This window comes from Labrus bergylta, chromosome 1 (genome assembly GCF_963930695.1).
Source record: "Labrus bergylta chromosome 1, fLabBer1.1, whole genome shotgun sequence".
Taxonomy (NCBI): Eukaryota; Metazoa; Chordata; class Actinopteri; order Labriformes; family Labridae; genus Labrus; species Labrus bergylta.
Window position 1 is genome coordinate 18,582,806 of NC_089195.1, and position 25,325 is coordinate 18,608,130.

Consider the following 25,325-nt stretch of genomic DNA (forward strand, 5'->3'; position numbering starts at 1 on the left):
AACACACACAAGTATGCTCTAGTCGTGGTCTCTTTGCCAAAATATGCAGTCAAAAATAATACTGTCTCAGCCAATGCATTCCAGTGTGAACTTCTACATCAGTTTTTTTTTTAAATTTGAAGTCCTGTTAGCTGTATTCTTTATTTAAGAACAAATGGTAGAGCTTTGAACCAGGCATGTTTTGCAGTTTGTGTATTAAACAGTACACAATAAACACGATGAGTAACAAGCAGCCTCATACTGCTCGTTTGGCTTCATCTGTCCTCCTGGTGACTGGCGTTAATGAGACATGTTTAACTCATTTAAAAATGTATTTAATTCATGAGCAAAGGGACAAAGATCTGGAGTAAACATAAGATATTCTTAACAAATGTTTACTCACTTGGCTAGTGTAGATCCTATTACTGTGTCCTGTGGTCTTTTTCAGCAACTAGAATATTTCATGTAATAGTTTTGATGTATGTGCACACGTTAAGTAATTTGAAACCAAATGTGGTCAAGACATGCAACATGACAATGTCAAACTTCCCCTAACTGAGTGTTAAGGAGGGTGGCATAAATTAAGCACAATTAACTTTGTGCAAATGATAAATGGACAAAGCCCTCAAATTATAGATAATAAGATACACTCCTGCACTGTGATTTCACACTGTGATTTTTAATTGTGCTTTTTTTCAACCATCTGTGTTTTGATGTGATTTGATCGTGATGTGAGGATTACTTAGCTTGTAATGCAGGGCAAATTTCCGTGGAAACAGCGTTGTTGTGTGACTTTGTCTTAGAGATATTCATTAAATGCAGCAAAGTAAGCTCTAGTTAATGTCTTACAGTCAAAATAGTTTTTTACATATTGAGTGCATGCAGCAAGATAGCAGACCAGAAAGAACCAGGGCTGGCCAAGTCCAGTACATGACATTAAGGGTAGCTTAGTCTGAAGTAAGTTGTGTCCTGGCTACATCATCGCAACTTTGTTTGTTTCTTAAAGAAGGGGAGTGTAGGTATTATGTTACTTTGAAACAACAATGCCCTACATAGATATATGTTGAATTAATCCTGATATTAGAATCCTTACATTACGGAGCAAAACCTCGGGAAAAAAACCTTCTCAACGATAAATGTATAATATCATTAATTTTTCTCATTTTAAATTATAGTTATCATCACAGATTGATGCACCTCTTCAATGCAATAAAACAGGTAAGATATGGCTTTAAACTTAAAAAACAAAAACAAAATAATGTCTTTATTAGTCATACTGAGTGTATATATTTACAAACTAGTGGGGTGAATTTTGCCTCCATGGAAACATAAACATAGGAACTGCCTCCATCTCTGTTCCACTCTGTCTTTCCTGCTGCTCATTAACAATCACACAAAGAGTCTGTGTCATCGCCCTGATTAGAGTTAATACGATGCTTCCTCCTTCATCTGGACGCTGGTGTGGCCTTCAGAGTGATGCCATGATGTCACCTGACTGTTTGTGTTACTGCTGCTTGTGTATCACTCACACAGGACAAACACGACCTCTGCTCCTTCCCTCCATTACCCGTCTTTAGACAGCGCAGCATTGTTCCCGAGCCAAAATTACCACATCAGCAGCCCTCCAAATACACCCCACATCCTTCTCCTGCAACACAACGACAATGAGGGAGAAATCCTTCTTTTGGAAGAGGAGAGAGGGGGATTTCTTCTCTCTCCAGTTTCCCAGCGTGGTAATAACTGCCGTGAAAGCTTTACTAATTGGCCTCTTAATCTCTTGAAACAGCAGTGGGCCTCGAGCATCTGAGGGGGTGAGAGTGGTGTGAAATGAGAGTGATAGGTTAAGAGACAGAGTTTGTTCAGAGTGGTTAAGTACATGTGTAACTCAACATAAGAGTGGTCTATGTGAGTGGTCAGTTTGTTTGTATTTGTAAAAATATTGTCTGAGTTTCAAAGTGTGTAAGAAAGAGTTCACTTGCGGCATACTTGTGTGTGTCTGTTACTATACGTGCTCAGCGATACTCTGTTTTAATCCTGTAATGAGTGTGTGCATGTCCCTGTGTTTGCGTGGTCAAAGGGGGTTCACCAACACTTCCTGATGATTCATCGATGGAAAACACAATTAACTCCCTCACTGCCTCGCAATTATTTCCGCAGAGGAGATTTGAAGTCTCCCAACTGAGACGATAAACAATTGGGAGGATGAATCAAATGTTCCATTGGTCAAACCATCCAGCGGCGCCTGTTTTCACACTGGACATTCATAGTTCCCCAACAGCTGTCAGCTGGGCAAACTCTGTCAATCAAGTGGTTTTTCAGTTCTTTCTTTTTTTTCTCCCTAAATCCCAGCTGTGTTGATGGTTTCGGTTGTGTTGATCATCACCTTATCACATAAATCAATTAGCAAACATCATCGAGGGAGGTGATAGAATTGGAGGAAGAGGAAAAGGGAAGCTGCAGCTGGCTGGAAGCGGGAGGTCATGCAGGGGGCACACTAAAGACAATTAAAATCTAAACCAATTAGAAATCAATGTGGATCATAACATGCAGATTTTTTTAACCTTGTTTGAGAATGTAGTTAAAATGCTATATTTAACTTCCAATAGAATTATTGTTTTTCTATTGATTTTAATAGTTCTCTGTCTGGTTCTTAAATGGCACAGATCCCAGTAACATAAATAAATCATTGTATTGATAGGTTTATCAGCCGGGGTTCAAGTCCGATCTGCAGGAGGATAGTTTCCTGAATCAGTCAATGGATTGTGGATGTCATTATCTTGTTGCTTTGCCATGTGAACCTGACATTTATAAAAAAAAAAATGTCTTTACCATCTGAAAACACAGAAGGTTAACAGATGTTAACAAGAGTACAGGAAGTACTCAGGCAGGATCAGGGCTCTGATGTTTTGTCTCAAGGCTCAGACAAGAATAAAGAGATCCGTCCTTTCCAAACATTCCTCTGTTAAATTGACATGTAGAGGGTTTTTTGGTTTATATTCTTTGTATTCAATATTCAGTGTATTTTGAGCAACATTGCATTTGAATTTTGCACAACTTATGTGCTCTTTAACAGGATCACCAATGCCATGGTCACACCTGTGATCTGTCCTGTACACAAGAGCCTTGCTCGGGGACATACCAATGGTTGTTGTTGGTGGGCAGAGCGTCTCAAATTTATTGTCCCCTACATTATTTCTCAGCTGGCTGAGACTCAACCTCTTGGTCCCAGACCTGAGGTCTGTCCCACATCTCTGTCTCTGAGGAAGGGATCCTGTGTGCTCCAGATTGTTTGGGAATACAGGATGTGGTTAAGGTATGCGTCATTTAAGATTTTGAGAAATAATTGTAAGTGACAGAGCCAAAGGTCAGACAAGGTTCAATCTTAAACCTCAACACTTAATAATGTCTCAGCCAAGTTGTACTAGAAAGTAGGTAGGCTATGAATAAAGAACAATTTTGAGCTTATCACAACTGTCATATAAAACTACTATTGACTGTTTGGATTTCAGCTGGTGACAACCTTGAGTACATTTCCAAACAATGTAGTTAAGGTCACATTTATTTTTTCGAGTCTTGTACTCTTCCTCCTGTTTAGCATTGTATCTGTCTGCAGACTCAAGCACACTTAACACTGTGGGGCAATTTGATCACATCAGAGGGATTTGATCTAACCCAAAACCCACTAAAAATCTTCAGTTATAATCCTTTGTTTTTTGACTTTACAATATTTATTATAAATGACTTCACCTTAAGTTATATAAAAAACATCCACCACATTAGTGAGTTCCATGATTCTGTGCTACAAGTGGTATTACAAGAAACATGCAGTTTTTGATTCAGTCAGAAACATTTTAAAGAACAGTAAAAAACACACACACAAAAAAAAACAAATGCAGCATTTATGGTGGTATGCATTCATTGGCTGCTTTCCAGTTTATATCTTATGCCAAGTAAATCTGATTCAGACTGGTGGGAGGTCCAGCACTTACTGTATGCCCCTTCCAGTTAAGCTGGCTCTCCGTCTTCATGAGTATGTGTTCACACAGTACAAGGGCCCAGTGTTTTCCCTTTGCCAAACAGACCTAAATAAAGCATTCTCTCAGAGCCTTGTGGCCTGTGATGAGGAGACAGGCGATGTGTGTGTGTGTGTGTGTGTGTGTGTGTGTGTGTGTGTGTGTGTGTGTGTGTGTGTGTGTGTGTGTGTGTGTGTGTGTGTGTGTGTGTGTGTGTGTGTGTGTGTGTGTGTGCGTGTGTATGTGTGTGTGTGTGTGTGTGTGTGTGTGTGTGTGTGTGTGTGTGTGTGTGTGTGTGTGTGTGTGTGTGTGGTTGGGGGGTTGGGGGGGGGGGTATTACATGTAGGTAAATGCCAGCATACTTGAGATGGTAATCCAGGATAAATCTGCAGTTGGCTGATGACCAAACATTTATGCGTAGCACAATAGATTTGGGCAGGTGCCCAATAGGAGACTTACTCAGGGTTTTACGGTGAAATCCATTCAAACTTTTTTTTTCTTAAAGGCCAGATTGTAGAGTAAAGAAGAAGGACAACTGTGTTAAAAAGTTTTTTTCCACTCTATGCCTGGTTTTGTGTGGGGGGGGGGGGAGTGGGGATAGCCCTTTACCCGCACCCTTCTCGTAAAAGTTTTTATCCCCTGCTGGATTCACTTTTATTCGCTCTCTGTTTCTTAAACACTCTTTCTGTGTTTTGTTACTGTGCATATCTCCAACACCCTCCTCGAATCTGACTCATATTTTCATTTTTGTTTAATCCCATTGGTGCCATTCTCCTTTCCCACAGGACAGCAGTTGTATTAGCGTGCCAAACCTTTCTGAAGTGCTGCAGCACAAGATCTCCAAAACTGTATGTGGTTCATACTTAATTTGGATGAGTCTGCTTCTAAGAAAAGAACTGTAAAAGTAAAAAAAGAAGGTTTTATTAAATGGACTCGAAAAAATATCTACTCCACTTACGAAGAAGGGGAAGGAGACAAACACCAACAAAAGGTTTTACAGCTTTAAAGTCCTATTATGCAATAATTTGTAATTGTTGCAAGTAAATGGGCAATTTGGTTCATTTTAAATTATATACTGCACTGCTTTTGTTTGTTGTATCTTGAAATAATAATTTGCCTGAAATCCATTTTTCCCATCCTCTCTAATAAAATGAGGTGATGAGAGTCAAACGCTGTTCTCTTTTTGGCAGTTGATGATCTATTTTTGTTGGCAGCTGGCAGGTATTGAGTTTCTCCTCCGCTCCTTCTGTAAGAGTTACTGCTGAGATATTGCCAGCGGGGAGCTTGACTGGCTCAGAGAAAGGCAACAGAAGGTGGGAAGAAAAGAAACCAGGACAGGTTGGGTGGGACACATGAGAGCTGCTGCCAGGAGAAACTGACAGCGTTAAGTCACAAGTGTGCCGCCATTCAAGATACAAATCGGTTCTGACCCATTTCCTCTCCATCATTCCTGTTCTTTGTCTATGTGTGTTTGTTGGGTGCACTGAAACCATTCAGGGAAGGTGGAGGCAGAGACAGAGATGGATTTCTGTTGTGATGGTATCAGACTCTGTCAGGCTAAATGGGCTTTAATTTGTGACGTGTTTGATCCAACACAGCCGAGGACCCACAATTGACATATATCTGAAATTCTTTCTAAAGATTAACATTTTTTAAAGATCCCTTTGTGCGTGTTGTTGGGATGAAGGAACTTGGCTTAATCACTCTGTGTTTATATGTACACCGGGAAATTAAGACAAACCAAGGGAGACTAAATGTGTACGTGCATGTTTGAACGCTTGAGGCTGGATTTCCAGATTCCAGCGCTGCTTTGTGAAGCTTTAGCTCTGGAAGTCTTTCACATTCCCTCGACAATTTTCTTTAAAAGTCAAAGGGTATGGCTATGGTCGCTCCTCATCGTTTGATGGATCATCATGGGACGGAAAGTGGCTTTTGCTCATACACACAGGCACAAGTCTTACTAGGTTTCCCATACCTACCTCAAAAATGGGTTTGTAACATTTAGACTATCCACATAATACCTGGTCAAGCTCAAAGGTCTACGTCGAATGCTCCATGGTCACACATTGCTTGTAATGAAACAGGAAGTTGTTGTTTTGAGTAGCTTAGAATCCTTATACAGCCATGAAACGTGGCACACATGAGCCCAGTGAGACAGTGACCCATTTTATATGTCTACTAAAAAAAAAGCCCTCTTGGAAACAATATGGTGAACTGAACAGGGAGTCCACCATTTTCATTAAAGGTCAAGACAGGGTTATTTTTGGCCATTTCCAGTGCAAGCCTCCTTCTATATGGGTTATCCACTTGAAACTTTGTGCAGGGTATGGAAAAGACCTCAAGGGGGAAAAAGTTATCAAAAGCATGTGTACAATTCAAGGTGGCCATGGCTGCTCTCCAAAACTGATGTCTCGCCATGGAACAGGACTCTGCTGTAACTCAAAACCACTGGGTCCAAACTGAGTCATACTTAACATGTTTGATTGAAGTCACCCTCTACACATATCTACATGCCAATAATGCAATTTTCCTCATAGTGTCAAATAATGGAAAGACACAGGAAGCGTTGTGAGACATTCAGTGTGTCCAAAACAAATAACAATTTATAACCTGTCGGATTGTTCTCCGCCTGATGAAGACGCTGAAGCTGCCGCACACGCTCTGCTGCTGCACCACATCCTGACATGCGCAGAGGTTGGAGGGCCTGTTCAGTTGTACTTCAGCCTTAGTTAATGATATAAAATTACTGCTAAATAGAATTATAAGAACAAAATTACAGCAGAAATAATCATGTTGACAGCCTGGTTCAGTTTTTTGGTAAAAAACAAAACAAAAAAAACGTTCTGAGGGTGAATTTCTTTTTCATAACACATCTATTTTGATAGTTGGGCTAAGAGGTAGAGTAAAATGTCTGTTAATGAAACGCAATGTATGCACCTTAATGTCAAAGTCCAGTATGGATCATCCTCTTAACTTTGCTAATTAAACAACCACAAGGCAACAAGAGTAAGTATTGGTGCCCTCTCAGTCTGTGATCTGGACTCTCATTAAGGAGCTTTTTGTCACAAAGCAATTAATCACTCATTTAGCCACTGATCTGTCCAACTCACTCACTCATATACTGTACACACACAATGCACACACAGACAAACAGTAAAGGGAAGATGATGATGATGATAAGAGAATTGGGACCAATTATTTATTGGATACATATTAGCCCTATACATTCATCAAAGTGTGGCTATAAGTTAAAAATCAAAGTTTACCCTCATTATTATCTATGACATAATCCCAGTTACAGTTTTGCTATACAGAGGAAAACAAAGCTAAATTTGTCTCAGTTAATTTTAGGCTTCTCTCTCCAGTAAAAGCTGAGTGAAGTTTTTTATTTAAGATGTGATAAAAGTGACTCATTTTAGTGATTCTCACACATAAATGATTCTTTGCTGTGGTTAGACCTCCTACAATTCGCCACAGTGGATATAGCCGTGCGCGCTCCAAGTTTAGTGGCACGGGTGCGCGCACAGCTATATCCTGTGACCGAAAGCATCCCGACTTCATTCACCCAGGAGATCACAGAAACTGACACCCAATGGGCTTGCAAGCGGAGAGTTGTTTTATTTTTTTTATTTTTTTTTGCCTTCTTTCATACATTGATGCTATTTCATCAATGAACCCAGGACAGATCTGATTATTGCTGGAAGTTAACATTTTAAAGATCAACGATAAACCAGCCAAAGAGTAGCAAGATACCCAACAGCTGCAGGACGAACCAACGGGACTCTGACGGGATTATAATAAGAACAAAATGATGGATATTGTGGGGCGTGTGAATGATGAAAGAAAGGTTTTCCTGCTTTTATTTGGACACCTGTTCCTCTGATGCCTAAACGAGCTGCAGGACATCGACATGTTCTTCATTCGTTTTGATTGTTTGATGAACTTTTCTTTGTAATTCCGACTGCTCTTACTCTGACCACTGGTTATTTTGGAAATCCATCAAGTGACTTTCACTCGCAGCAGGAGTAGTAAAAAGCTTGGCTCGTCAGTTTGAACCTCATCCTGTATACTTGACGCACACAGCACGGTCTTTTATCGAAATCTTTGTGGTGACCAGAGTTTTACCGAGGGATGTTTGTGGGCTCCCGAGAAGAGGGAGCGACAGCCCGGCTCCTGCAGTGGACCTCCGCCTCGCCCTGGTGCCAATGCAGCGGATCTGAGAGGAGATGAGAGCTGCCGTGTACCACCTCCTCGCCGGCTGTCTCTGCCTGTTACGCACCGCTGCTGAGGTAAGCTGCATGGCAGTGCGCTGTGGTTGATGTTGCTGCTGCATGCAAAGAGAATTACTGCAACAGTAATTCTCTTTGCATGCAGCAGCAACATGCAATATTTTAATTTAACTCTGTAATTACGCACAAACGTCTTTCTTGGGGCGCAGATAGACAAACCTTTTTTATAATGAATGCGACAAAGTTCGAATCTCTGACTTTGTAAATCGGAAATACTTGTTTTTTGTTTTTCTGCATTTTACACACACACGGTTCTTCATGTCTTATAAAACGACTCATAGACTGACTTTATTTCTACAGGAGTCTCCACTCCCCCGGGAGCTGCTGGAGCGACTCTCCCGTAGCGAGATACGCAGCATCAGCGACCTCCAGCGGCTGCTAGAGATAGACTCCGTAGGTAAAGCACTTCATATGATACAACGCTCACATGCCCGCAAACGGGATTAGTGAAAATGAGGTTATTTCTCGAAAAAAAAACTATCTTATTATATTACATTTGTGGGTAGGAGCACGACAATGAAAACAAACAGAACTTGTAAGCTGTTCAGCATTAAGTGTATGTTAACTTCACATTTTAGAAACAGTAGGCCCTATTGTGTTTTATTCTTGCAATTTATTAACAAAAAATAAATGAATGTCATACTGATTTATCACAAAGTTAGTGCTGACAAATAACAGCGAATAGAAGCTTATGTGGGCCTGTCTGGGCTGCTGTTCCCTCCCTGTCTGTGCCTTGAAAGACTCTGAATGAAGCATTAGTTGTATCTGGTTCAATGCACAGTAAGAGGATGCTGTCCTCTTGTCTCATTACTGGAATGCCTCACTGGATGTTGCTATGAGACAAGCAGGAAGTCTTGCGCTTCACACCCTCCATGAACTGTGAGACAGAGTTAAAAGTATGCTTATCAGTAGTTAACTAGAAATAAGCTGTTGCTTTGCAAAGAAATGCTTGTTTTAAAGGGCAATCCACCAATTTCAATATGTTTTCACTGTGTTTACTGGTCATGTGACATACAACGCACTAATGTAAAATCAGTCATATGTGGTTTGTTCTGGCTCTTGAGAAGCGCTATCAAGTCCATAAATTACGATTTCACATCATGTGAGCAGGGTCATTTCAGTTGCACATCATGGAAACTGATTTAGTGTTCTGGTGAGTTTGACTCATATGAAGGCCTTAAAAATCAGAAAACCTGGACTTCTTCATGAAATTACATTTTCGTGCCATTTCCTTGCAGCTCAACGAAATTATAGTAGTGCAATTTTAATCCTTTAAGGCTATTGGCCTTGGTTTTTCTTCTGTCGCCAAACGTCTGCTGCTGTATTCCTTGGAGTTTGCATATTTGCAATACTAACCTAAGCTTTTAAACTTTCACTGGAGATGTTAAGAGAAGAGGTTAAAGACAACATCCATGACTGGACTGTTAACTGCACTCAAGCAACTCGTGTATAGGGATTAAAGAAAAGCTACATTGTTGTCTAATGACAGCCGGCAGGCACTTCGGCTATGTTGTTACACCTTGTTCTCTCCTCTTGGACTGTTTTCTTGTTTCCAACAAAACTAAAACTTTTTTTGGTCGAAACTTTTCAGAAAAAACATTAAGAGAAACCCAAAACCTTTTCATTACCTGAAGATTTAAGAAAACCTCAAAAACAAATGAAACTATTTGGAGTTGGTAAACGTCTCATCATTGATGTACTCTACATTCAATCAATTCGCTGCTTCCTGCCAAACATTCAACAGTATTAGTAGGGAATCTAAGTCTGGGGGAGGGGGGCGGGCAGCCTTAATCATTGAGGTGAGACAGGAGGAAATAACTGTGGCATTAAAAAGACTTCATTGCATTTATGCCCCAAGTCAGACTCTAAATTCCTGCCACACAAACTTCCCTCTGCTCTGAACTTCTCGTTGGCCTTGAAAAATAGTTGATTCATTTTTTAACGTCCACAGCTCCGAGCAGTGCCACTATTAATCCTGGCATCATTGAAATGCAAATGTCGAGTGTGATGGCTCCCTGGCTTGGTGGGGGTCAAGTGGCTCACTTCATTATGCTCTTGTCATGCCGCCCATTATTGGTTTGAGAGCCGGGCCCGCTGGAAGGCTGCTGTGTTGCTATGTATAATTCATGCTGAAATTCCTGCATGTCAGGGCGAAGAGACACAGAGAGAAAGAGAGAAGGTGGACTCTGTTGTGTTTAAGACGCACAAGAAGTAGCATTGTGTATAAAGGCAGGCGTGTGTGTTTGTGTGTGTGACTGCTTGCACACACACAAACCCAGAGATTTGTGAGGTTTGTTATTTAGAATCAAACAATCCTGCTGAGTTATCATTGATGCTGATTTCCGGGAATCTCCTCTTTTCCCCCTTCTCTTCAACAAACACACATAGACACACATAGAAGTACACAAATGACAGACACAAATGCAGCTTCATATTTATGGGCTGACTTTGTCTCTTGATATTCAGTGGTTTGGCAGTGCTAAGTGTTGAAATGTTTGATATGTTGAATTTGCTCGATTGACCTTTCTTGCATTTCATTATCTGCACACAAAGACACAAAGGCTCAGTTTAAAAACCTGGAGGTACAGTAACTCTTCTCTTGTTAAATTTCAAATCATCACTTAAAATAAAATGGAATAAGCAAAAATAGACTTAATTCAAAATGTATTCATTTATTTCATTTCAATTTATTTTAGAAAATTCAGTCAAAAAACAGAATGGAAGCATCTCTAGGATATACACATTTACATGATTTTGATGCAATAAGATACAAGGTCTTTTTTGCTGGCCAGATATATATTTCCCTCCCCCACTTTCCAATATATTAAATATAATTAAAAAAAATCCAACAATTTATTTTAAATATGACCTTCACATCCACTCAACCTTTTGGCCAACTGTATGGTGGTGAGAAAGTGAAGAAGGTTTGAAGTTTCTATCAAATGTTTTCCACCCTTTGTCCCAGAAAGCCTTTATAGAAATTGGTAACCATTGTAAAAAAAAAAAACAGAAGCTCTTTGTACCAGTGACATTTAAGCCCTGTGAGTGAGTGATCCAGTCCTGCCCGATATCAGTCCGGTTTGGTTTGGTTCTGTACACATTTATTAGTGTTTCCATTGTTATAAATTGGGAAAGGTACAGAAATAACCAATACGTACCTTCTTATTTTTTTGCTAACCTTTTGTTGGGGTGCCAAGCGTACCAATCAGATATTAAAGGGTGGAGCTAGACACAATGCAGTCTGTTGATTGGTCAAAAGAATCATCACTTCCCCATTGCCAGTGGTAATAAAGGACAAAAACAGCGTGCCATATTTAAATATCTTGTGAGATCGAGAGTCATTTTAAAAATATTTGCGACTAACATCTGCTCCACGGATGATGCTGGACGTCCTCCATTGTTGCCCAATTTACTGTCTTGCGTTCTTCTTCTTTGTTGGATTTATTGGTGTTGCGCATGCTTTGATGTCACGCTATTATGTAGCTGACGCAGCTCTTGCCATACAGTTTACACCCCCTTTACCAAGTAAGGGTATGGTTGGCTGTGGAAACTCGAGCAAGATCAGGTTTTATTGTACCAAACCACACAAAACTGTACTGAACCACCTGGACTGCTTGGTGGAAACGGGGCTTAACAGTTCATGGTTAGGTTGAAGAAAACATAATGGTGCAGAATGATAATTAAAAGTCAATATTGATGGTGAACGTTCTTACACATATAAAATTACAAAACAAAACAAGGGTACAAATACAAATGCACCACACTTCCCACGTGCTGTATGACTTGAACAATTGCTCCGAGTACCTAATATTGACATGTCTGACTTCACATTTTAACGACACAAAAATGGTACCTTAAAACAGACACTGTAGAGAACTTTGTGCACGAGTGTAAAAGGGGCCGAACAAAATGTAAGTGTTTGACCACCATGGTTGGAAAGATCTTGCCTTGTATATGAAGGCCATGTTGATTCTTCAAGAGCCTTTTAATGTGGTTAGAAAACTAAGGTGATTAAAACAAGATAACTAAAATTCTTTTAAACATAAACACAAAAGGGGAAACAAAAACTGCACAAGACTCACATCAATACTTATCTCATTCAGACAGAAATTCAGTTTGGTTTGTGAACCAATACATATGTTATTTCAAGAAGTGTTTCAAGTTTCTGGACGGACAATAATCTAATTCCCCAGATCTCTCCGTTCTGACAACCCACAAGTGACCTCAGAGTGAACTCCTGGTGAATCAGATTTAAAACGTGACTGATATATTCACTCACTGGCTGTGTTTTTCACTGGCTGCACTTCTATGCAGTGAACCCGTCGACCTACTGACAGATATAAACATCAAAACTAAGTTAGAATAACCTGGTTAAGCCGTGCCCTCTGATCAGGAGAGAAAGAGATGTCAGTAATAAACAACTTACTGCTGCACGTAAACATCCTGTTATGGGTCAGTCGGTCATTCTTCTAGATGTCTTGATAACCAGATATTTCCTAATTTGCCCTCATTTAAACTCTGTATTAAAGTATCCTTAAAATGAAGTGGTAGCTTTAATGGCATTTTATGGATATTGTTTGATTTCTAACAGTGTTTTATTTTCTCTTGTCTTTCTTTCTTCTCTGTGGATTTTAGGGGATTTTGGTTACATATTTTGAAGCCAGAATTTCAACGTAAACAAGAAGTAATCAAGCATGATGAGAAAATAGGCCACTTTTCTTTTTTTTTTTCTAAAACATCTATGCTCCCATGAAAAGAAGCTCTTAACTGTGCTCACTTTCAAAGAAGTTAGTATGTCTGTGTGTTTGACAGGAGTCTGGGAATATTTATGAATAGTGTTTTGTTTTTCTACAATGAAAGCATGTGACGTCTCAATGCACACGTGCTGTTTTGTCTTGATCCAGAGAACGAGGTGATCCAGGAGACCAAACATAGCTACCACAAGGACTTTTCTCACAGCTTCCCTGATTTGAAAAGAGCACGCACACACACCAGGAACAGGAGGAGCACAGGTAACACACACACACACACACAACCACACACACACACACACAAACATGCGTACACACATTCAAGGTCTCCAAAAGAGTAACACTTAGCTAAATGTTTTGATTAATATTAATAATTAAACCTGTTGAAAATTGGCTTTTGACGAGGCCAAAACTTGTTTTGATATATGTTGGTAAATGGTTAATGGACCTGAGCTTGTATAATGTTATTCTAGTCTTCTGATTACTCAAAGTGCCTTTTGTAATGCAGCGAGGTCACCAGAGGGTGCTATGTAAAGTGTCCATCAGTATTAACTTATCCACTCACACACATTCACACGGCGCTGACGCAGCAGCGTGATTAATTTGGGGTTAAGTGTCTTGCACAATGGCATTGACCTTCCAGTTGAGAGATGACCAACTCTACCACTCAACCACAGCTGCCCACGAGACATTAGGGCACGACTTCAGAAGAAAAAGTTGCTGTTTTCAATTAAGATAGTTTAACTTCGGGTGGGGGACTCATGTTATCTGACTCTGCCTTCGCTTCATTTATAGTTGTTTATCAGGAGAAAACTGTCGCCCTCCATCTCTTTCTCTCTCTCTCTCTCTCTCTCTCTCTCTCTCTCTCTCTCTCTCTCTCTCTCTCTCTCTCTCTCTCTCTCTCTTGCTTTTTCTCTATGTGTCACAGCTGTGTGAGCACAGAAATACTGGATACAGGGCCGGCTCTAGCCATTTTGGAGAAAATTAAAGAAACAATTCTCAGTAATGTTAGATTAGCAGTTTTATCTGCTAGTATAATTCATATATTGGGATGATGAAATGCAAAACAGGAATTCAGCAGAGACCTGAAGATTAGATCTGAGTTTACTGTAATGTGCAAAGACATCATTTGGACATCATTTGGCCTTTGAGGGCACAGCCCAGACCTCAGGAGGGGGGTCTTGGGGATTCTCCCCCAGGATTTTTTTGAAGGAAAAAATGATTATGTAATATTATTAGCACTGATTATCTACTATTATCTGCCATAGCGTGTGTTTAGTCTCTCAGCATATCAACATGCAGCATTCCCACTTCAAATATTCATTATTAGTAGAAGGGGGGGGGGGGCGGGATTAAGAAGCTACAACTTCTTACAAATTGCCTTTTTTTCAATATCATTTTATAATCTTCTTATCCATTTATTTCAACGTCTTTTTAGTTTTTAATAATTTCATTATAACAATAATCAACAGTGATATTAACAGTAAACATATCTTTTTTATCCCTTGTTATTTGTAGGTATCCACTGAATAAAGCCGTAGCTTGACGCTCCCAAAACTCCTTTCTTATGTAATTTTCATCCAAAAAATCCACAGGACCGCACAATCAAAGTTTAAACGTTTACTTAAACAGAAATTAACAAGAACATCTACAGGTTACAACAGATACAAGTTAGTCCAAAACTATACAAAAAGAGAGAGATAAGGAGAGAGGTCAAAAGACTGTGTGGCTCCACTCTAAGCCCAATGAAGTCCACAAGCCCCTCCTCCTCCCAGATTTAATGACCCATACATTTAACATGATAAGCAATGAGGCTCCTACATTATTCATTTTGTGAAAATCTCTTTTGATGTGTTATTTTTTTTAGTTGAAAGATTCTTATAGAAAAAGAACACTTAGATTTCACTATGCAGCGATAAATAACATCAAACAAGAAATATTCAAATGTTTTGTTACAAATAATGTTTTTAGTTTAAATTTAGTTTCCAAGTTTCCGCTATTCCCCTAGCGCTCCCTGGTGACCCCCTGGGAGTTGGGACCCAACTTTAAAAAACATTGGTCTTGTCTATCAATATATACTTTCAATCCAACCTAACTCGCCATTAAAAGTCTATAAGTACATGTTTGGGTCAAAGTGCTCTTTCCAGCCAACTTTTTGTAACCGCTGACCTTTTTGTTCCCTGCACAGTGGTGGAAGAGGCCTTACCTGCATCGTGTAAAGTACGGACAGCGATCTATGAGATCCCCAGAAGTCAGGTGGATTCCACCTCAGCCAACTTCATAATCTGGCCGCCCTGTGTGGAGGTGAAACGCTGCACGGGCTGCTGCAACACCAGCAACATGAGATGCCAGGCGGCCCGAAAGTATCACCGCACAGTCAAGGTAAGGAACAAAACTTATTTCTACTGGGATCGTTTCTGGATTAAGGCATGAACATTTGATGAACTTTTTTTTTCTTAAGAACCGTTAGAAAGAAATATGGCTGATGAGTTATGCATTGTGACCAGGTTCTTGCAATTGTTTTGAAATTTGTATCATACAAACTTAAGTTTAACCAGCAATTTTATTGTATTATTATTTTTGTTTTATTTGAAAGCCTGGGATAAAGAATAAACCTGACCACCGATAAGATTTTGAAATAAACTAATACAGAGATATAGTTGTCATGTAGGCATCAAAACCCTAAAAAAAGAAAAAAAGAAAAGGAGGCTGTAGAAGAGGCATCACTTTTATTCTCCCTTTTTCAACATGTTGGCATACTCCCTGTAAACACCAACAAGATCTCTATAAACATTAATGAAACGCCTTAGGTAATTGTCTTTTAGTGCCACAGACCTAAACACACACAAAAAAGCTATTGAAGGCCCAGAGAATATAAACATACAACCACACAACCACTATTTACTGGAGATATTCCCTACAAACCTGCCAAAGACTGTTACTCTCGCTTGCTTGACCATTGTGTGCCAGATGTATGAGTTGGTGTGTGTGTGTGTGTGTGTGTGTGTGTGTGTGTGTGTGTGTGTGTGTGTGTGTGTGTGTGTGTGTGTGTGTGTGTGTGTGTGTGTGTGTGTGTGTGTGTGTGTGTGTGTGTGTGTGTGTGTGTGTGTGTGTGTTTGTGTGTTGGATTGAAAGTCTGGCAGTGAGTTCCTTTAAGAACATAATAGCTTCCTTTTGATTTCTGCCAGAGCTGGAAATAAGACTCAGTAAAACCGATTGGTTCACAGTCACAATCTGCCAACTGGGAACTGACCCAAGGTGTGTGTGTCAGTCAAAACTCTCTCCTTCCAACTTTTCCTGTCTCCAGCTCTCCAATCAAGGCAAAAATGTGCCTAAAAATATATTTAAAAAAACCATGAGGTACTACAACTCCCATGAACCTACACTACTTTACTGCATTCTATTAATATATATCTGGCCACTAGGAGGCCAAAAATGACGTACACGATACACAGACTTGGATATTCATTGTGCTAATATGGGCAGGTTTATGTGTTGAATATATAATTACAGTCTGCTAGTTTTCCGTATTGTTTGTGGGTTCAGAAACATCCTGTGTTTGTACGCAGCTGTAGCTCTGTGATTCCGAAACAATTCATTGACAATTTCTTGTCATCCTCCTCTTTGTCTAACAGCCATAAAAATGGCTTCCTCTTAAGGGCAGGGTTGGAAATTCTGGAAAGCTTACAAGATTTACAAGAATATAAAAAATAGTGTATGCTGGGTCAAATATCCAACTCTACCTTTTAAGCTGTTTTGTCAATGCACTCCTGAAAATTTCTGGAAAATTTCAAACAGGCTGCTCCTATAATCTTCCTGAGCTGGTTGCTCACACAAGAAGCATTTTCATATCTGCACAGACTACACGACCGGTAACTTGCTTGCCGTCTATTGTTGTACTTCCGTTGCAGGACCACACTTTTCTGCTGTCTCGCGGTGAATTTTCCAGAATATTTCCTCGTGAGATCTCACATCAGCTCACCCTGACTTCACACTGAAAATGTACTCGGGGTCTGGCTGGAAACATCGGTTAAGTGAAAAATGTGGCTGTTTACAGTCACACAGCTCACACTGAAAACTTCAGAAAGCTTTCAGGGGTTTTGTGCATGTGTCAAAGCATCTTTAATTGGTACTACCTTTGGCAATTGGACACTTCAGATTGTATAATACTGCTGTTAAGTTATTTACAAAAGGTGTCCTAACAGCACATGACCGTTAGATATCGTGTTGTATCGACGCTTGCTGTCCACACCACATGCGTTAAATATTTACTTCTTTACTTTGTGAATTTCAGTTTCCCCTTGCTCGTCAATACAAATCACCAAATGTCATACTGTTTGTTAGGACATGGTGTAAGTCTTACCTTGCAATGCCCCTCAATGTATTTAGGAGGTGGAGCTATTAAAGGAATGCTAAGGGGAGCAGAGTATTAGTTTGGCTGTTGAGTTCAAAATATCAACACCCCACCTTTAATTTCACATATGGACCAATGATTTCCATCAATATTTTCAGGTGTTGACGCAACAAAATCCTAATAATGCAAAGAGGAAAATAAGACAATAGCCACAACAATTAAATAGGGTATTAAGAAGAGTAAAAGACAGGACATTAGGAATAGATATATTTGTGTGTGTAGCCAGAGGTTGAGAAGTGAAAGGTTGAAGAAGAAAAAGAGACTTTGATTCGCTGTGCTTTGGCCTGCTGATACATCCAATCTGAGATGAAAGGACTCGTCCCTCGTCTGCTCGCAGAGGAAATCAAAAATAAAGTCACTCACATGTGCTGAGATCCAGCATTCAGAGGGTAAACGCTCTCAAGTGCAAGATGTATTCACACACAGCCGTAGGGGAAATGGCAGCGCTAAGGTTTAAGTGCTGTGTCCATGTGTGAGACATGAAGAGAGATATAAAGATACCATTAGCATTAGCATCTTAACCTTGCTGCGGTCATGTCAGTACTTTTTGTACTATGAACAAAGGCTTTTATTTCTTCGCTGATCTTCCTCTGCGGGTTTTTGTCTGAGTCTCAGCTTGAACACTCTCATCCTTGCTTGTGGACTCAGCTTCATCCGAGGTTACGTTGACGACCTTTGCCCCTCGCCTAGCTCTCATGGCGGGCTGAGCTTCGACTGCTGCGTCTGAGAGATCCTTCTCTTCAGCACTGTTGGCATCTTTTGACATAGTTTTCTTTCCTGCTTCAACTTGGTCGGCGAGTTTTGATTTCCTACCTCATGTGTTGGAGTGAGGGATGAGGGTCAGCACAAACCAGGAACTGTTCTGCTCTTCAGGAAAAAAAAACAACTATTATCACCTCACATTTGAAACTCATTACTTCAAATGAAGGAGTTCAAGTATCTCTTGGTATTGTTCAAGTATGAGGGAAAACTGGAACGGCTGAAAAAAGTCGTAATGGACTGTCGTTAGGTCATTTCGGGGGTCGGATTCATGCAGTGCAAGACAACAAGAAGCTACAGATTACATTTGTTAAAAAAAATTCTGAAAGAGCTTCTATGGCCCTTTAAAAATGAACAGAATCAGAATTTTATGATTGAAATGTATTATTCAACATCTTGTATCTCTATTATTTTGAACAAAAATCAGGCAAAAGTTACCAGGCAACAACATGAGACTCCAGTAAGACTTATCCAGTATTTAACCAGTACTGACACAAGCAGCCCTCTGAGAGTGTCTTCTTTTGGCCCTGTCATCCTGAAAGCTCATAGCCCATTGTTGCTTTAGCAGCTTGGCTACTCACCTGAGTTGAACCTCCCGGGTTGCGGTTTGTTAAAGTTTGTGCTTGGCTGCCCTGAGTTTGTTCAGACTTGAAGCAGAGGGACTTGTGCAGTCAGACATGGCTCAAAGTCTGGGTTGTTAGCGTGAGCAACGTGTGTGTCACAGTTTACAGAAACCATGATGATACTTATATTCATGGATTTCTATCTGTGAGTGTGTGGACTGAGATAAACCTGTTGCTGTTTCCATTCTATGACATCCAAGCAAGTGCAATGTGTGTTTACACAAAACACATAATGCTTCACTTAGGGTCTGTGAAATGGATTTTCTTGGCAGATTTAATGTTCAATTTATCCAAACAAGAGCAGACTCATCTGCTCGTTTACACAGCTACATTCAAATAATGGCTGCCATTTCTGAATAAGAAACTTGAAACTGCTGTATTTTCATGTAATGTTACACTTTTAAGCAGAGAGATTATTTCAAATATCCCTGTATGCCAACAACCACTTTTTGGAAGTTCAAATCTGTAATTGATTGTTTAGTAAGGATTGATTAGGCCAGCCTCCTTTTTTCACTGTGAGCCTGTCTAGCTGTCTGTTCTCTCACACAACTTAAAGTTAGGGTGATTTATAAAAACAATACAAAACAAAAATAAAAAAAGGTCTTCCAATTCAGCAAAAAATTTAACAGAAAAGGGGGTACTGGATAGCATAGCTGTTATGTCCTGCAGCCCCCTGCGTACAGAGGCTTTAGCCCTCGCGTGGCGGTTGTGGGTTTGAATCCGACCTCCACGGCCCTTTGCTTCACGTCATTACAGTCTCTCTTCTCCCAGTGTTTCCTGTCTCTCTTCAGGTGTCCTATCCAAATAAGGTGAAAAGGGCCCAGAAATTTAACAGATGTACATCACCTCATGAAAACTGTTAGTAATGCACATTAAAAAAAAACATCATCAGCTAGTTATTTCTCTTTTTGTTTAAAAACAGGAAGACTGTGCAAGTGGCAGACAACACAAACCATGGTGATGTAGGACTGTAGAGATGATTAAAAAAGTAATCAGGTGTTGTCATCTGTTTTGATTTTTTAATTTACCCATTTCTTCACTTAATCACTTCCACTAGGTTTGCTCTTTCGTTTGAAATTCTGATTGATTAAAAAAAAAGAAAACTCCTGTGAGTAAAGGAAATTCAGAGCTTCACCAGCCTGATGTTGCCAACCTTTGACTGGTTAATGTTTAGAAAAATGTCAATTCAAACAATGAAGCATAAGCAGAGTGAATCATATATTGGTAAAATCCTTCATGTGACTTTCACTCTCTGTCTTTCTCTACAGGTGGCGAAGGTAGAGTACGTGCGACGGCGTCCCAAGCTGAGGGAGGTGCAGGTGAAGCTGGAGGATCACCTAGAGTGCATGTGCACCAACAAACGGCACATCAACCCAAACTCAAACACAGACAATGGTGATTTTACAGCTGTGTGTGTGTGTGTGTGTGTGTGTGTGTGTGTGTGTGTGTGTGTGTGTGTGTGTGTGTAACTCATTAACTCATTTATCATGTGAATCTCCTGTCTCCAAGTGTTTGTTGACACCAATAGAGCTGATAAGAGATCTGAGCTATTTATTGTGTTATTTCCTTTCCTCTTGAATTAGTCATCCCTCAGGGTAACACCATCCCCCCCCCCCCCCCACACACACACACACACAGACACACACATACTCGCCTACAGGCACACATACTCGACACATTTATCCAAAGACTCCTGACTTACTATGCCTGTGCAGCATGGAAAACAAATGTGATTATTTCTTAAATTTAATTTTGATGTGTCTTGGGAACAACTATTTGAGGGCTAATGATGCAAGTCAGTCTGGTGGCTAAAACATGCGTTTCAAATAAGTTTGTTTTTACATATAGGCTACATCAAGTATACAAAAACCATCAATTTATAACTTTATTATTTGAGGCTTATAAAAAAAAAGACACAAAGGGAAAAGCTGCAGGTCAGCAGAAATTTGTATTTTATGCATGTAACAGTTCAAGAAAGTAAGTGTAGGGTGTGAAAAAGGAAATATATTGAAGGTATTGTTTCCACTTCATCACTCGACTCTTCTCTCTCTCAACAGGCATTAGGTGAAGAGAGACCGGCAGATGGGAGAGCGGAGGACAGAAGGAGGAGGATGACCAGAATCGGAAAAAAAGACGGAGCACCTTTAGCCTCTTAACATCTCCATTACAACTTCTGCCACCCAGTGACTGTGCAACGTTTGATGGGAGTATATTTTACCCTGTGATGTTTGGGAGATTAAATGGAGGATCACTGACTGCCATGGACCTCTTTTGTGCTTCGAGAAGTTTATTAAAAAAAAAAAAAACGGAGAGAAACAAAGTTACCAGTACATATGCTGATAATGCAGAACACTGGAGGACATGGGGTGCATTCTGGGATATCAAAGGACTTATTATCTGCATCTTGTGTCGTTGGATAAACGGCTCAGTGACTCAGATTAATAACTGTGTGGAATCCTTACTAGAAACCATGACTGGGATTAGATTTTTTTTTTTACTCCAAGATTTACTCTTCCTCAGACCAACACTCACTCACACATGCACATATATCTTCTTCATTTTTGTAACCCATCATTTTTTATGACTGTCTGTTTCTACTTCTGCTATGTTATCTGCATAAAAAAGGAAGGAAATATCCTCCTGACATGTTAGTGATACTAATAAACTATTTATGTAAAAAAAACAAAAAGATGAGAGTGGTGATCAGAAAAAAAGCCTTAGAGAAAGAGGTGATATGTCTTAATTTGAAAGAGAAAGAGTACAGGCTTCTGTGTGTGTGTGTGTGTGTGTGTGTGTGTGGGGGTGAGTGGGTGGTGTGAGAGAGAGAGAGAAGGAGCGAGAGAGATTATCTGGAGGATCATAATACTGAAGCTAAAACCCCTGTGAATTTGTAACTGAGATTTACACAGACAAACATAAAACCCTGTTAGTGGAGAGAAGAGATGTGTGTGTGTGTGAGTGTATGTGTGTGTGTGTGTGTGTGTGTGTGTGTGTGTGTGTGTGTGTGTGTGTGTCACAGAGAAAATGTTATTCCAAACGGGAGCCGAGGAAATTGCAGTTCACCCAAGATAGGCAACTGATCTCAGAGGTGACTTCATCTCATGACTCGCACATGCTGGACGATGTGGAGGGGAAGGTGACCTCATGTCAAAACACCACACATCCGTCAGCTGTTCACACATCTCTCTCTCTCTCTCTCTCTCTCTCTCTCTTTCTCTGTCTTTCTTTCTTAATCACTTCTCACGAAATAGACACGCATGTATCATTCATTCAACCCATTTATTGAGTTCTATCATCAGGACAAAAGTTCAAATGAGCAAAAAAAACCATCCCTAACAGCCTCAGCTGCACTTTGTTTTTAGTGCTCAAAAGAAAAGGCAAAAAAGATGCTTAAAACTAGCTCTATCATCATCATCATGTCAGCACTAACACTGTAAGCTTGATACAATTCTGATGTTAGCCTTAAGCTCAATGCACAGGTGTGGTTAAATACAGTCAGAACTGCTACATGGCTGAGGACTCTTTTATGCACACCAAGGAATGTTGGAAGACCGACACTTTATTTATCCCAGAGGGCAATTCTTTTCCGCAGTCCACCCAGACCATGCATACATTTACAAACAAACAACGGCTTGAGTATGTCAGAGGCAACAAACCAATCAGTACTTGACAAAGATGAGCACTGGAAAGGTGTTGCCAGAAAGAAAAGAAAACCTGCATTGTCTTTACTACAACTTCCAGCAAACACTGAAATAAATCAAAATAGCCTTCCTTAAAAGTGAGAGTAATCATGAAAATATTTTCTTCAGCCAGCATATTGGAATGACTAATGTTACTTTACCTTTACCTGAAAGGAAAAGTAACATTAGTCATTCTGATATGCTGGCTGTTGACAACTTTTCAAAAGGGAAGTCATATATAACAACTTAAAGATTAGGTTGTTTTTTTTTTGTTGCAAGAACTCAGAGAACTCTTAAGAAGTGGATTCCTAAGTGGTTGACACGTGTATGTGAAACTTGATCTCACATGTGAAACTTCCTTATATGCAAGAAAATGGGCAATGAGATTTGTGTTTGATTAATGTGTTCTGACAATGTTACTATGAACTTTTTTGGGGGGAATTTCTACATACCAGGGACATTCAACAAATGAGTATAAAGCATTATTCACCAATAAGCACTTTCTAAAAGTCCAGCTTCATTTAATTCTCTGATGTCCAAAAAGGATCAATATTGAACTGTACAATACGCTGAACAAATGCAACTAGTTTGAGAAGCGAGACTCCTTCTTCTAGGCAGTTCTGTTATCAAATATTTCATACTCAGTGTTTGCTACCACAGCTTAAATCCAGAGCTTTCAAATGAATCCCCTAGCCTTACTCAGCAATCAGTCTGCTGCAGTCAACTATTTCTTATGTAACAAGTACTTTGGTTTGTGAAAAGTAGCCAATTAGCAAAATGAAGAGAAGACTGTATGGTAAATCTCTTTGGTCAACTTCTGATGTTTTTTCCTCTCTCGTCCAAACCTGAAGCCATGCAGCCAAACATGTACCCACCAGAGTGACCCAGCTCCTTCTGGCATCATGCGAACTTGCTGTCTCGACAATTACACCGCAGTTCTTGTACCCTCAAAGAGCTCTTTATGTTTGAGACGTTAAACCCTTATTAGGACACAGTTCAACAGCTGACTGCATTCACTAGAAACAGAGGACAAAACAAATGTTTGTTGCGCATGGTGGTGGAAAGCAGACGAGACAGACAGTCGGGTGAATTAAACGAGGCTTGACTTCTCTTCACGTAACTCACTTTTCTGGCATATTCCTCTTAGAAGCGCTGATGTGAACTGTGTGTAGACATTGGCCAACACTTTAACCAGAGTGGGTAGTCGGTGTAAATACTGAAAGTTCATAATTGAGTGTTTCTGTTTGAGCAGCACAAAGGAGACACTGTGCATGAAGCATTAAACATTTAAGCATTTAAACGTGTGCATAAAAAATGTTGTGGATATGAAGAACTTAAAAGTATTTGTGTGTGTTGTAGAGGGGAAACAGAGGAAGGAGAGACAGATGGGGATAAGACTTTATAACAGGGTCTGAAAGGTGAGAGGGAGGAAATGAAAACACTCAGGATAGAGCACATGGGAGATTGTGTGTCTGTGTTAAACAGACTGACAGTGAAAGTGTGCCTTTGTGTGTGATAAAGGATGAAAGAGGTTTTTTGTGTGTGAAACATAGAGGAAAAACTCCATCCCTCTAGAGCTCAGTTAAGCAGATTAACAACATGCTAGCTAAAATGCTGAATGCTCCACAGGTCAAGTACAACCTGATATAAGCAGATGGAAGTTGGACTCTGTTCAGCTTTTCTGATCTCAGATCAGATTACCAAACATCCTTATTCCTACACTTTAGCCATTAAGAAGCACAAAGTTGATCTGACTCTGGTTCTGCTGGATTTTCTGCATAAACACCTCCAGGTTTCATTGCTGCTATGAACCTCTAATCCAAATCACTTTCTAATTGAATCATCCCACACACAAAAATGATGAATACCCGGAATGATTATGTATGACTTTGGATGGCCATCATATATTTTCCTAACTTTGATCTGCAATAAATATCTGACATGCATTATAGAAGTGTTCCTTTTCCAGCTAGATTAGCCAATAAGTCGATCTGTAGGAAAAGCTATTTTCCATTCATATTGAAGCTTTTAGTCCATTGCTCTTTTGGTGACGCTCTGATGATGTGTGCAAGCCTCAAGAGATGTCACATTTCACTGTGGAGATATGTCAACATGACCACATAGTTCTGAAATGCTGAGCCTCCAAAAACTGGGACAAAGACTTTGTGTAAATGTGGTCTGGGAGGAATCTTCATCTTATTGGCTGTTGACAACATGAATGGACAGCATTTAGTGTTTAAATTTAAGGTCAGTATTTAGTCCTCTATGACTTTACTGTAAAAAAAAAAAAAAAAAATGAATGGTCTCCTGTCCTTCCTCTCTCTTGTTTTAATGACTGCCTTTTTTACACTATTCTCTTCCCTGATATCGTTTTTTTACCTGTACATGTGTCACACAGAGCTGCTGTATGAACACTTGTTTTACCAGATAAATACATCCTCCTCCAAGCATGAGGCTCCTTCCCACCGCTGGATGCAGCAGGGACCCACAGTGCTGAGGTTTGGCGTCACTGGATGAAGATTTACTGCTGGGCATTTAAGACTGATGTTTTGGTGCTGGATCCTGTGTTGAGGTTAGATTTTTTTCTCATCATTCCAGTGAATGTGAATTGCTGAGAATGAGTGGGCGGTATGGTATCCCCTAATTTACTAATTTTTTTAAATATCCATTTTAGGACTGTTAACTGTGGAACTTCCAAAGGCATGTATACCTAATATAAAGGCGAAAACTGTCCGACTCTGTTGCTTTGACAGTTTTGTATATCTTCATCTTGGAAACATTAGACTGTGACTTCCCCAGCACTCTTTTTCCATAACA

At 39.9% G+C, this 25,325-nt stretch overlaps 1 protein-coding gene across 1 annotated transcript; it reads left to right on the forward strand.

Annotated features, from left to right (window-relative positions):
• The first annotated feature begins 7,524 nt into the window (after positions 1-7,524).
• LOC109991565 (platelet-derived growth factor subunit A) lies at positions 7,525-24,921 on the forward strand. The gene is made up of 6 exons (XM_020643891.3): positions 7,525-8,281; positions 8,582-8,678; positions 13,186-13,293; positions 15,221-15,414; positions 20,097-20,223; positions 20,886-24,921. The coding sequence occupies exons 1-6, from the start codon at positions 8,219-8,221 to the stop codon at positions 20,894-20,896; spliced, it is 600 nt and encodes a 199-aa protein (XP_020499547.1). The 5' UTR covers positions 7,525-8,218; the 3' UTR covers positions 20,897-24,921.
• Positions 24,922-25,325: the final 404 nt, after the last annotated feature.